Below are 13,214 nucleotides of genomic sequence, written 5' to 3'. Positions count from 1 at the left end.
AAACAAAAACAAATAAAGAAAGAGATAATTATGGAAGAGAGATGTGGGTGGCGGGAAAAGTATAGAATAGAACTGTATTTATTTCAAATTCTCATGTTTAAAAGCAAGTGAATAACTGATAAACTAAAATTAACCATCTTTCTATTTTTTTACCTGACTTTGAATTTAAACAAACCTATCCACCAATTCGAGTGTTATAGAAGTCGGTTTTAGCTCACCAAGCTTCAATTAGTCGTAAACAGAATACGGGATGCTTTGCATTTAGCTGGGATTTTACGCTAGATAACGGCGCACAATAGAAGATGTTATCGAAGTTACTGGATTCGACACGTGGCAAAAGATCATGAGCGATCACATGAAAAAAAAAAAAAAAAAAAAAAGGAAGTCGGTGTGAAAGCCTCTTTGATTCCACAGCTCCAAACCGCCAAAACCCCCTTCTCAAAAACCCAGTCTCTTCTCCCCCTTCTCAAGAAACCAGACTCTCGAAACCCCTCGTTCCCAATCGCTAAACTGCTCGTGCTTCTCTTCTCTTCTTCTCGCTGCAATTGTCGCCCCAATCGCTGAACCATGCCATCGCCGCCTCAACAGGTTTTTTGTTTCGTTGTTAAATTGAATCGTTGTTGGATCAGGATCTTGATTTTTTTCTCTGAATTAGGTTTTGATTGGGATTTCTGGTTAACCAGGGTGCTCTTTATCCCTTCGATGAGGAATGCTTCATTTGCCTCCAGCCTTTTCGGTTCGGGGAGGTGGTGTCTTTTCCGTGCTCGGGAAACCACCACATGCATGGTGATTGTTACATCTTCGGTTGGGAGGTCCAGCTTTCAGAGAAAGGCCTTGACCAGTCGCATTGTCCTTTGTGCCGACAACAGATTGGCTTCGGACGCTCTCACTGCTTCATCCATAAAGAGAGCGGGCTCATACCGGCGGTGACCATACCTTCAAATCCTCCGCCTCCACCGGCGGTTCCTCGCCACGTGTTCCCTCCCCCCGCGGTTCCTCCCCCAGCGGTTCCTCCCCCTCCCCCGCCGCGCTCTCGGTATCCCGCGGCCGCCGGCGTCCCCGACGCCCGCCAATGTCGAGAACCACATCCGGCGGTCGCGGGCATCGTGGCGCCAATACGTGGCCGAGCAGCACTACCGGAGGGTTTGGTTTGTGACGATGGCTTTTGCCCCTGACCCGGGCTATCAGGCCCTCAGCAAAGGCTTGGACATTATACAACAGGTCAATTTCCGGTTATTATTATTATTTTGGATCAAATCACTTAGGAATTTTTGTTATAGTATGCTCCTTTGTCATGAATTTGCAGCCATCTGAAGCCGAAGCCGGGCATCAGGAGTCTTTGGAGAAACGTATTGCTGAAGAATGGATGCCTTCTTCACGGAACATGACATATATGGTAATTAGTTCTTTGCTCCTTTTAAGTAGAAATTAGTGGATACTTACCAATAGACGGTATAGTATGTGTACACCAGGATGAAGAATGCATCAAATTAATACGTACAATTGCTATTCAATATAAAAATATAAAGTATTGACTGAGAAATTCAATATGGTGTGGTATATGCAGTGGTTACAGTGCACTAAATTCTAGAGCCTGCTGAAGATAGCTGTGATTAGCAGGATATTATATGCAACATCACATTGTTACTGATAAAAATCATAAAATATATGGATAAAGCTTTCCTCCTTAAGCTCATATGTCATACAACCGTACAAGTGTGTTCTTGTTACTTACCTAATATTTTCTGTATTTTGAACTGTATAATCTAATGCCCAGTTTCATTAATTATCTTCATAGCTTGCGCAGTTCAAGCAGAAGGTTTCTATGCTTGATAACTCTGGGAAGCCAGTCCTTGCATCAACTGACAGTTCAAACCCCTGGTGCGCCCTGCTAGAAGAAGTGGTCAGTAAAGCTTACGGAACACTTGGTAAGCCTGAGATTTGTCCTGCTTCAACAGATGCTCACTATTTCCAGCTACAAGGCTTGCCAGCAATTGGATTCTCTCCTATGGCCAACACTCATTTTCTGCTCCATGACCATAACGAGGTGAATAGCCAAGTTGGTTTTATTGTTTTTCACTTTTTTGTATATACATCCTTTGGTTGTTTTTGCTCATGCATCAAAAATTTATGTTGCATTGTTCAGAATCCAATTTACTCTCTGTCCATCCAGTAACTTGAAAGTATATCTTGCAGGTCGTGGCTGTTGGAAGATTCCAAAATGGTGGTGCATTCAACGTTATTCCAGATTCTGCTGAACAAAGGGTTGAAGAGGTACGCTTTTATCCTGGCTGCTGAATTTGAGGATATTCTGTGCTGATATTTTTCTTGTTATGAAGTGTGTGCATTCTTTAAGTAGGCTTGTTGGATAATAAGTATGACACTTGTATCAATGTCATGGAGTGTCTCTTCTTATCTCATGAAGAAAGTTCTCTCGGTTACAGTAGCATTACACTCAGTATGGTTCTAGTACTCATTCCTAGAAGCCTTAGGCATCATACCTAGAAGAGGTGCTATGGGTTGTTAGAATTTTATCTGCTTTGTTCTCTCATCCTTTTTTAGATCTTTCCACATTTCTGATTTTAGTAGCAGTTGATTGTTGAAATTTTCATTGTAATGAAATACAATTTTTTTGATGAGTTTTACTTGTATCTCAGGTTGAACATGTCGTAAGGGAAGAGAAGTTGAGGGAAGCATATGAGCTTATCGAGATATATTGCGAACTTATTGCAGCACGATTGCCAATGTTTGAGTCGCAGAAGTATGTTAATCCCTTCAGTCCTGAATTTTACTTTGCATTTTGATGTCATGTGCATACTTTTAGATTTGAATTGGCTTCATCGCATTGAATAGCTTGGTTACTGTACCAAGATGGAGAACCGATACAGGAAGATGGAACTGGTCTAGTGGGCTTTGCAGTCAGATCAATGACACAAGTGTTATGTAGCTTCATATTTTTCTATTCAAGTCTTAAGGGCACATTGTAGGAGTACTTACTTTAGCATGAAATTCTCCAATATATTCATAACTTGGTCATAAAGTTACCAGTATGACTTATTATCTGTTACTTATTGTGTGGAGTTTGGAGCCTAATCTTGTCTATGTTTATTTCTTAGAGGGATAAGTTATTGTTTTATTACTTTTGACATTTCATTGCTCTGTTATATCTTTAAAAGAGCTTGATTCGTGTTGGTTTGTTTTATTTTCTTTACAGGAACTGCCTAATTGATCTGGAGGAAGCAGTATCAAGTGTAATTTTTGCGAGGGGACCTACTAATGTCCAAGTTCCTCCTAATAGTAGCATGGCCAATAAAGCTCATGTGGAAGCTCCCCCTGGTCCGCTTCCACCTGATAAGCCTCCTAATGCTGAAGTTCCACGCAGAAATTATGAGTTTCAGGATGGACCCGTGAACTCTAATGAGCAGATTGCAAGATCATCACCTCGCTTGGAGGATTCTGCTTCTACAAATGTTTCTGCCAACAAAGCAACCACATCTACCACATTTCATCCAGAAACGATATCCTCAGGTATATAAATTGTCACATAAAGATTGTAGTTACTGAATTCAATTGTTTTAGGGTTGTATTTTGAATCTCTTATATTGATACTTAATTGGTCTTTTTCAACTTTTCATACAGGAAGTGATCGAATGGAAATGCATGGGGATGATAATTCTTCGGGCAGGCAGAACTGGAATATGCAATTTAAGGGTACTGCCTCTGCAGCACAGGCAGCTGCTGAATGAGCAGAACGAGCAGGCATCAAACTGAGAAAATTCATTAATTTCGAGATATAAGATCTGAAAAGAAATCTAGCAGGACTTCCTCATCCCCATCTAATTCAAGCTTTGGTAGCGATCGTCACAAAAATTTCTGAAGTGTTTCTGGTTGGGATTCTTTTGTTAGTGATGTTAACATCCATCAAGTACAATTGGAATGAATTCTGGGGGAAATGCTCCTCTGGTTTTTGATGATTCTGGTACTACAAGGGACAAGAATGTTTAGCTTTGTTTCTGATTTCCCCTTCAGTTTAGCTTTTGACCATAATGAGCTTGTTCCTACTTTCTAGGCATTGTGGATGGAGAGTGCTTTAAGAGCTTCTGTTTTTGTGTTGTTTAACACCACTGGCTGCTTTTGAGCTCTGTCCTCTTGCTCGACTTTTGTCGGAAGAATATAAGGGAACTTGGGACATTTCTTTTGACAAGAATCTGTACAATCTATTTCTGAGGTAGAAGTGCAAGTATCTTTTATAATTTGCTGTGTTTGTGGTACATTCTTTTGATTTGTTTCTTTCCTATGCCTTTATAATGAAAATCAATGAATAAAATGTTTTCAGCCCATAATTTTTTTTTGAATTTCCTATGCTTGTTTGCTTTTCATTCCTCTGTTTCTGTTAAATGCTAAATTTCTCAATTTTCCATAGAAGGAACCACCTTCACGACCTTTTAAGTTGGAGTCGCCACCCCAAATCAAAACCCCTAGAAGAAACGAACCGAAGACCTCAATTTGGGGTTCAAAAGATCTAACGATCAAAGGTTGCAGCCGGGCTGCACGGGTAGACGACATACCCTCCAAGCTCCGAATTGAGACAAATTAATAATTTTGCATGTTGACCGCCAATAAAGAGTCTATGATCACCAAATATTCATTAATTTTGTCTTGGATGTATTTTTCAAATTTCTAGTGTTTTTCGTTGTTTTCCATTTAATTAAAGTTTTGGAGTTAATATTTCATTCATTGCTCCCTTTTATTTAATTGGTGAGCCATACGTTTTTTTATTTTTACATTAATTTAGTTCAACCTCCGATTGCTCAAGTTTCTGAATTTTAATTACAAGGGGCAAGAATCAAGTTTGTTTTTTTTCTTCTCCTGCTAGAAATTCATTTCCTTCAGCTAGTTTAGATCCTTGGAGTTTTGAGCAAAAGAGAGATGAGGTACCATTCAAGTCCGTTTCACCATTACGTTCTTCATCAGTGCAGCACTCCCTCCCCATCTTTTCTGAAGGTTTGACAGGTTCTACAGTCCCTTCGGAACCAAATGACTTCGTGCCTGTTACTTTTGATGCTTCAGATGGCCCAAGTTCAGACAGTGAGGAGGAGTTGGACACGTCTATGCTTGTCCTGAGCAAAGATTCTAAATTTTCTCATGAGAAGACTGTTCAATCCATAAATTCGGGAAAGAGCCAGAGTGCAAGCCACAGGTCATTAGCATCTTCATCCTCTGATGAGGTACATCCTGAGAGAACCCCGGGAATTGAATATAGTGTTTTCTCAGATAAAAGGTTTGATGATGATGAATTGCCCGGCAGTGAACCATCTCCGAGGCTGAAAAAATCTGGATTAGATACAAGTGCCAAGGATGATTTACCTCAAACAGTGAAAGACAGTGAGGAATGTAGTTGTGTAAGTGATACTGACAATGAGTTGTTGGCCTTTGGGGTCTTGAAAGGTGGCCTTCGGAACAAGGGTTATAGGCATCCACCATATAATCGGAATCCATCAGGCAATGCTTTTTTGGGCAAACAAATTACTCAAGATACTCCAACAGTCAGGACTTCCGATGTTTCTCATACGTCTATTGAAGAGCCATATAGCCGGAAAGGGAGCACTAAGCTAAATAAGGAACAAAGCACTAAAACCCCAGTCACACATGTCACTGCTGATGATGATTCTTCAGAGGATGAACTCTCACATGAAACTCTAAGCAGTAGTCGCCAAGACCTGTACAATCAGAAATCGGTCTCTCGAGTAGTACATGATGATTCTTCAGAGGATGAACTCTCACATGAAACTCTTAGCAATAGTCGCCAAGACCTGTCCCATCATAAATCGGTATCCCAAGGAAAGACGAGCTCAACGTCTGCATTTTTCTTTAATTCAGAGGATAGTGAGGCTGAGGAAGATGTTCCTATAAAGATTTCCACCACCATTGCTCGTCCAAGTTCAAAATTTTCTAGAAGGACACAACCCTCTTCTTCAAATTCTGTTAGAAGTTCTAGCATAAGGACAACAGTTGTTCCTGATGCACCAAGGACTTCAGACTATGGAAAATCCTCTTCAAGAAGTTCCAAAGACGCTGAAACTCTACCAGAGCCCTCAAGAAGTCAGGATTGGCAGAGACCTATAGAACAAACAAGTTCTTATTCAATTCCAGAATCCAAGAAGACTGGGACATCAGTCAATGGAAATTCCTCCTCAAGAAGTTCTTATTCCACTGAAACTCCACCAAGTGCCTCATCCCAGACCAAGCGCTCAGAACGTTTGGCAAGTCAGGAGTGGCGTAGACCAGTAGAACAAGCAGCACCTAAACCAATACCAGAATCTAAGAGGTCCTCGCGTGTGGAGATTTCAAACTCATTTGCAAGGGAGGAATCATCCAATACTACAATGACTGTAAGATCAGAGTGAACTGAAGCTACTGAAACTTCAAAGTCCTCGGGTTCAAAGTCATTTGGAAGAGAACAATCATCTAATCCTCCAAAGATTGAAAGATCAGAAAGCAGCGAAAGTTCAAAGTCCTCGGGTTTTAAGTCATTTGCAAGAGACCAATCGTCCAATCTTCCTGCAAAGGTTGTAAGATCACAGAGAAGTGACCCTTCAAAGTTCTCTCCTCCAAAGTCATTTACAAGGGACCAAACTTCCAATCCTCCTCCAAAGATTGTAAGATCAGAGAGCGCTGAAACTCCGAAGTCCTCTTCTTCAGTGGGGAAGGCTTCTCATGTCCACCTGAAGCTTCCCGACTCTGATGACTTGTTTGCCAAGTTTACAGCCCTCAGGCAGAATCGACAATAGACCAATTTATTTGCACATAAAAATATAGGCATTTTTTTTTAAGCGAGTATCATATTCTTTCATTTACTTGAATTTTTGTCCAATGTCAAGTACTTTGATTGCTACATGTCACTGTGCGAGTCCCGCTTCTTTTCTTCTTTTGTACATGTGCATAACTGCATAAGATGATTGTTAAATAGTTCTGTAATAAAAGTATTCTAGAATTTCTATCTTTTACCATAGTGTTAAATGTTATATTTTGTGAGTTGTGTCGTTTGGCTTTGCATGAGTAACTGTTCTACTACTGCTCTCTTGTCTAATGAATTGGTATCTAGAAGTTGAGTGGATGAGTCGTAGGACAGTTGTGAAACTGGGATTATAGAAGATAAGATGTCCATTTTAGGGCAGCCATTAATTGATGCCTCAATAATAATGGAATTGGCTTTCTTTGCTACTTGGTTTTATATCAACTTCCCCGACTACCATTACAATGTTTCTTTGTGTGTTATCATTATATATTCAGAATCCTTGTGCATTGCACCAGAAAGCAAGTGATTGGCGATAAACCAAATATATGTGTATTACAGAGAGGAGTTATATGAGGTGCTTGGATTTGGAAGATCTTTGTGTATTTAAGAATAATTATGATAATAACAACTAGAGTAGACTGGCTTGTCATTGATCGATGTGCATATATACAGAAGACTGGTGTGTTCCCAAGACAATCAAATGCCCTCAAGGAAATAAGAATTGCTACTGCAAGTGGCCCAAGGTAAGCACTTATTCAAAATGATTGTACTATATATGTAAAACGAAACAAAACTTTGGTTTAATTAATTAGCATTTTCTTGTTCAGGGCTATCATCGGTACTGCACCTGGTGTCTCACGTAGTCACGTCAATCCTTCAGGTTCGAGGTTGTAGGTATGTCCTGGACCTTCCTCTCTTCAAACTTTTTGTAACCCAAAAAAAAAAAAAAGAAGAAAGAAACATGCACCTCTCCACTTATTTATTATCTCAATGATATAAACCAGAACCTATAAACCATTTACTTACTCTTCTTTCATGCCTAAATCCAATATTCTTATAATTTGAAGTGACTGACAGTTGTAGACAAGCTCAGCAGAAGACGAGCCAACCGCAGACAGCTCAGAAGAGCTAATGTAAAATTGTTAGTCCATACCACATATGTAATATATTTTTGTTCAGACTAACTATATTTATAAGTTATAACCAACATATAAAAAAACAAAAGTTGTTTGAATAGCCCTTTTTTGAAAAATGGTCTAAGCTTGTTTAGTATACTGGCTTACATACGAACTCCATTTGACTGTAACATTCTACAGTTTCATTTAATAGACTATATAGATTCAATAAGCTCACAACACGATAAGTCTTAAATCATACAACGTAGCACAACACAAGGAAGAGATTTCAAATAATTAAATCATACCACGTAGCACTGTTTCATTCATTTTACTGTTATTTGAAAGACTTGAATAACAAGGAAGTAATACACCAGACTTTTACACACAAGAGCCTCCTCAAATAACAAATCGCAGATGTAATGGTAATTTATAACAAAATAATAACTATTCAAGGATGTCACTGAGTGGATTCATCTTCCTTAGGTCTTGTTGTTCTTGATCGATTGAGTGAAGGTAGGCTCTCCAAATAGATCCCAACGGTACCAAAGTGATCATCGCTAGATTTACCAATTGATAGATTCCAGAATGTTCCATCATCAAAATTGTACATAACTAACGAATCATCAAACACCATCAAATCATAAGTTTCTGTCCAAAAGCCAGAATGTGATAACTGGTGAAATGGGATGGCGACCTGCATTTTAGTCCAAGACTCCCTCACTCCGTATTCCTTCATGATCCAAAACTCATTAAATGTTACTTCATCATCCTTTCGTGATTGTGGTGTTATACATAACCAATTTCCGAACGCCACAAGTTGAATTGAACTGGTAGTGACATTGGGCGGTAGTGCAATTTCTCTAACCTCCTCCTCTGCTAAAAGAAAAGACATAATCACCAACGATTTATCTGCAACCTTAGTCACCAACCAATGAACACCACCATTCAACAGGATCCCATCAAAAGGTAAAAGGTTGTAAGGAAATAAGGGGTCAATCTGTCGCCAAGAATCAGTCTGCAATGTATAGACACAAAAACCTAGGCCAGTTCCATGATGATAATCCCGCACGTGAATTACCTTGTATTCATTAGTGGAGTAATCAAATCCAAGTCCATATAAGTGCCAAGGGTAGCGCTTCACTGGTTCTGATCTCTCTATTGGTGCCTTTTCTAGTGTCTTCGATTCCTTGGTTACAGGGTTAATCAAACTGACGCTGTAGCACCCTTTAGAAGCTTCAAGGGACAAGAACAAGCCATAGCAGGAACACTGGACAAAGGGAATCCAACCCAGTCGACCTGTTGGAATATGATTGTAAACAAAGTCGAGCTCAGTGGGCGTGGCTACTAAACAATCAACGTCAACATTATGATTCTCATTGAGAAACTGGTCAAGATTCAAAGAGTATAGCCGCTTTCGCTGGCCATAAAGACTAAAAAGGAGGCGCCGTCTTCTGAAGAAGACATCCTTATTCTCAATGGCTTTGGAATAGTTTGCGACGAAATCAGGATGGGAGATTAGAGACCTCCATGGCTTTGATACACACTTGAAACGGTACAAGGGCTTCACTGGTAACCTTGAAAGAATCTCATATATGATCTCGGGTGAAAGGTCGACGTTTTGGCCACGGTCTTCCATCTTCACTCGAATAAAAATCTCTTAATGGTCCAAATTCTATAGAAGCTTGGGGGGATATACAGTGCAAATATATAATGTGTGTGTGTGTATATATCCAAGTAAGAAAAGGATTCCTATTCGTGGTGTCTGGAAATTCTAGTGGCATTAGGAATTAGGAACGTATTTTACTTGTAACGAGCTCAAACATCAAAATCAATTAGTTTTCTCTTTTTCCTTGGTAAAACACTCTCTGAATTTGGGTGCTTGGTGATTAACACTTTTTTAAATTAATCAGAAACAAACACCACCAAACCAAGCACGTCGGATGATTTAGTTGAAAATGAAGCTTTCAACTTTACCCTTTCACCTGGATCGATCGCTTCTGATGGAGCTCCGCTTGGATCAATTAGAGGCTGTGGTTGTGTTTCTTCATTTGTCGCCTCACCCACTGTTTACACTATACAGTGTAATAAATCTGATATGGACCAAAACTGTGTTACATTGCATATAAGCCTTATATACAAGTACAGAGTCTACAAATGAGGAGAGTGATTAGGGAGAAGATTCAAGATTGTATGTGTGAGGAGCAAGTAATATATTTACTGAGATATTCTAGGATTTGTATCCTAAAAGGACTTTATACCATAATACAGTGTTCGCTGTTCGGCTGCTTTTCAAATTTCCTTTGCTTATATTCATCTCCTTAAACATCTAAGGGTGGAAAACAAAACACCTCAACTTAATAATAATTCTCTCTGTCATTGGATTTATATCCAAGGGTGGTTGAACATTATTTTCTTGGTCAATAACTGACCAGGTGAACATTTTCGTTTCTCGAGACCAATATAGAGAAAATCAAATTGCATCATATCTATGGAAATTAAGGGCAAAAGAATTATGGAAATTAAGACAAAAGAATTATGGAAATTAAGGGTATAGACCCTTCTATCAATCCATAATATATCGGTGGCAAATGGGCCGGCCCGGACTATTTGTGCTTTCTGCCGTGTTTGGGCCAGCTCATTTATTATCGTGCTGTGCTTGGACCCATCTATTTACTTAAGCATTAAGCTCGGGCTAGCCCAATTTAGGTCATCCCAAAATCAGGCACGATTTTAAAATTTTAACTTATTTTTTATTTGTAAATGAAAAATGATTTTATATATTTAAGTACTTAGACAAATAAAACTCTAAAACACTTTTCCTAATAGTTTCTGAGAAATTTTAAATACACACTAGTTAATACACATCCATGTTATTTAACATTTCAAATCAGATTTTATAGATAGGTTAAAGAACCAAAATAGGCATCTATGCTAGAAAAAGAAAAAATTGAATACCACCTATATTTTTTTGGGGAAATGATCATTTATCCAATTTCAGCTTAAAAATTGCCCACTTGCTCTACTAACAGTTTTTTAACCTCATTTACCCAAAACACTCTAAGGGATTATTTCCCTAATACCCAATTAATTCTTTTTTTTATTCTTTTTATTTATTTTGGGACTTTTTTGCCCTTTCCTTCTTTCTCACTTAAAGAGAGAACTCATCCTCCACCTTGCTGTGCTCCGGTGACCGGAGTCCGGCGTCCAGTGATCGAAATCCGACAACCAGTCACCGGAATCCCAAATCCGACAGCCGGATTCCAGCTTCTTCTAAACCACTGATTCATGTTGGTGAGCCCTGACCTGTTAGTCTAACTAACACCGTTGAGATCACAGGTTCAAATCTCATTGATATTAGGGGGATGAGTAACACTTGATTTACATAATTTTTTTTTTTAACAAAATTCATAGCATATGATTATCTAGATACATTATATTAGCAAACTTTCTTATGGCATGAAAAGAGAATTAGGAAATTAAATCAGGAAATCAAATCATTAATTTGATTCATACATGTGAAGAGAGCACAAGCTTGTTAATTGCAATCAAATTGACGATCATAATTTCTAGGCATCTCTTAGAAGAGAACAATAATACATCTTTAAAGATTTCTCAATAACTAATACAAGTGATCAATTTGGTCATTTACACAACATCAATATACTAAGGGGAATTTGATTCTACACCCAAATTCACACACCCCTTTTAGAATAAACCCATCTATAAGAGTGTTTTAATATACACCCAAACCAATTAATTAGGTTTATTTAAAATAAAAAAACCTATTAAATAGGATAAATATTAAAACCCAATGTTGTTAAGAATTACTAAAGCTGCCACTATCAAATTCCCCATTCACCTATTAAATAGGATTAATATTAAAATCCAGTCTTGCTGCCGATGGAAGTCATGAAACGGCTGCCCATAGACGTTGCCCGGAATTACTCAACCCTTGATTCCAACAATTGAAAACTCTCCTCTGGGTTGAAGGTTATGTAATCTCCACATTGAAAAGCCTAATCTCTACATTCAAAGCCGGTATCAATATCTCCTCGATCATGCGATTATGTTTTTGATTTCATGCATGTTGTGATTGTGATATAAATGGATCGCACAATCAGAGGTTGGTGGGTTGCCTTTGTTCAACTGCATATCCCTTTAATCTGATTGGCACTTTTGATGAGCATTGTGTTTGCTACCTATTCAATAGCTGTGTGTATTCCTGACGAAGAGGTATTTGTTTTGTGATCTTTCAAGGTTTACGCTATTGAATAGGTATAATAGACTCTACAAGTTCTTGATTGCATGTTTCTTTTTCCTCTTATTGTTTCTCAATAGATTCTACAAGTTCTTGACGGCTAAAGAATACTCCCACCTAGAGTTTAGGTGCGACCTTCTCCATAATCATACGATTATGTTTTTGATTTCAAATTGTGATTGTGATATAAATGGATCGCACAATCAGAGGTTGGTGGGTTGCTTTTGTTCAACTGCTTATCCCTTTAATCCGACTGGCATGGTTGATGAGCATTGTGTTTGCAACCTATTCAATAGATGTGTGTCTTCTTGACGAAGAGGTATTTGTTTTGTGATTTTTCAGGGTTTTTGCTATTGAATAAGTATAATAGACTCTACAAGTTCTTGATTGCATGTTTCTTTTTCCTCTTATTGTTTCTCAATAGATTCTACAAGTTCTTGATGGCTAAAGAATACTCCCACCTAGAGTTTAGGTGCTATCTAATAATAGGAATATCTCCACAAAAGGATGTTTAATCACGTTGAGAAATCTACGAAATCTAATAGGAATATCTACACAAACATATCTACTAAAAAATAGCAAATATATAGATCAAATTTAAAAGGAAGAGATATACAATAATTAAGGCAATTAATCTTTTTAAATAAGGAATATCTACACAAACCATCTCCTAAAATATGGCATCAGTTTTTTTTTTTTTTGAAGCAAGACGTCAAACTTTATTAGCTAAAAAAAGAAAAAAAACTGATGCCATATTTTAGGAGATGGTATCAGTTATTTACTATAATTATGGCGATTAATCACGTTGAGATATCTAATAATAGGAATATCTACACAAACATATCTACTAAAAAATGGCAAATATATAGATCAAATCAGAAAGGAAGAGATATACAATAATTAAGGCAATTAATAATTTTTAAATAAGGGAAAATAAATTGATTGTATGAAATTCTAATGAGAGTTTCTATTAGGACCTCCAAATCTGCTCACAGAATTATGAATTATTAAATGACATATATAACCTACTATAAAATGA

At 38.0% G+C, this 13,214-nt stretch overlaps 3 protein-coding genes across 7 annotated transcripts; 2 read left to right on the top strand and 1 right to left on the bottom strand.

Annotated features, from left to right (window-relative positions):
• Positions 1-411: 411 nt before the first annotated feature.
• Positions 412-4,392, top strand: LOC112187243. 5 transcript variants are annotated; one of them, XR_005806557.1, is made up of 9 exons: positions 412-588; positions 684-1,221; positions 1,307-1,396; positions 1,799-2,047; positions 2,197-2,274; positions 2,658-2,761; positions 3,215-3,528; positions 3,644-3,979; positions 4,070-4,392. XR_005806557.1 is itself a non-coding variant. In XM_040514729.1 (8 exons), the coding sequence occupies exons 2-8, from the start codon at positions 1,159-1,161 to the stop codon at positions 3,769-3,771; spliced, it is 1,017 nt and encodes a 338-aa protein (XP_040370663.1). In that variant the 5' UTR covers positions 412-588; positions 684-1,158; the 3' UTR covers positions 3,772-4,386. The 5 variants fall into 5 exon arrangements, 4 of the variants coding, with proteins under 4 accessions (XP_040370663.1, XP_040370661.1, XP_040370662.1 ...); XM_040514729.1 differs by having other exon boundaries at positions 1,808-2,047; positions 3,644-4,386; XM_040514727.1 differs by having other exon boundaries at positions 3,644-4,384.
• On the top strand, positions 3,937-6,791 carry LOC112183552 (probable secreted beta-glucosidase adg3). Its single transcript, XM_024321933.1, has 3 exons — positions 3,937-3,979; positions 4,894-6,392; positions 6,483-6,791. The coding sequence occupies exons 1-3, from the start codon at positions 3,937-3,939 to the stop codon at positions 6,789-6,791; spliced, it is 1,851 nt and encodes a 616-aa protein (XP_024177701.1).
• A 1,583-nt stretch (positions 6,792-8,374) lies between these two features.
• Positions 8,375-9,553, bottom strand: LOC112183550 (F-box/kelch-repeat protein At3g06240). The gene has a single exon (XM_024321932.1). The coding sequence runs from the start codon at positions 9,551-9,553 to the stop codon at positions 8,375-8,377; it is 1,179 nt and encodes a 392-aa protein (XP_024177700.1).
• Between the last annotated feature and the right edge of the window lie 3,661 nt (positions 9,554-13,214).

This window comes from Rosa chinensis, chromosome 2 (assembly GCF_002994745.2).
Source record: "Rosa chinensis cultivar Old Blush chromosome 2, RchiOBHm-V2, whole genome shotgun sequence".
Classification (NCBI taxonomy): Eukaryota; Viridiplantae; Streptophyta; class Magnoliopsida; order Rosales; family Rosaceae; genus Rosa; species Rosa chinensis.
This window is presented reverse-complemented; position numbering and strand designations above follow the sequence as displayed.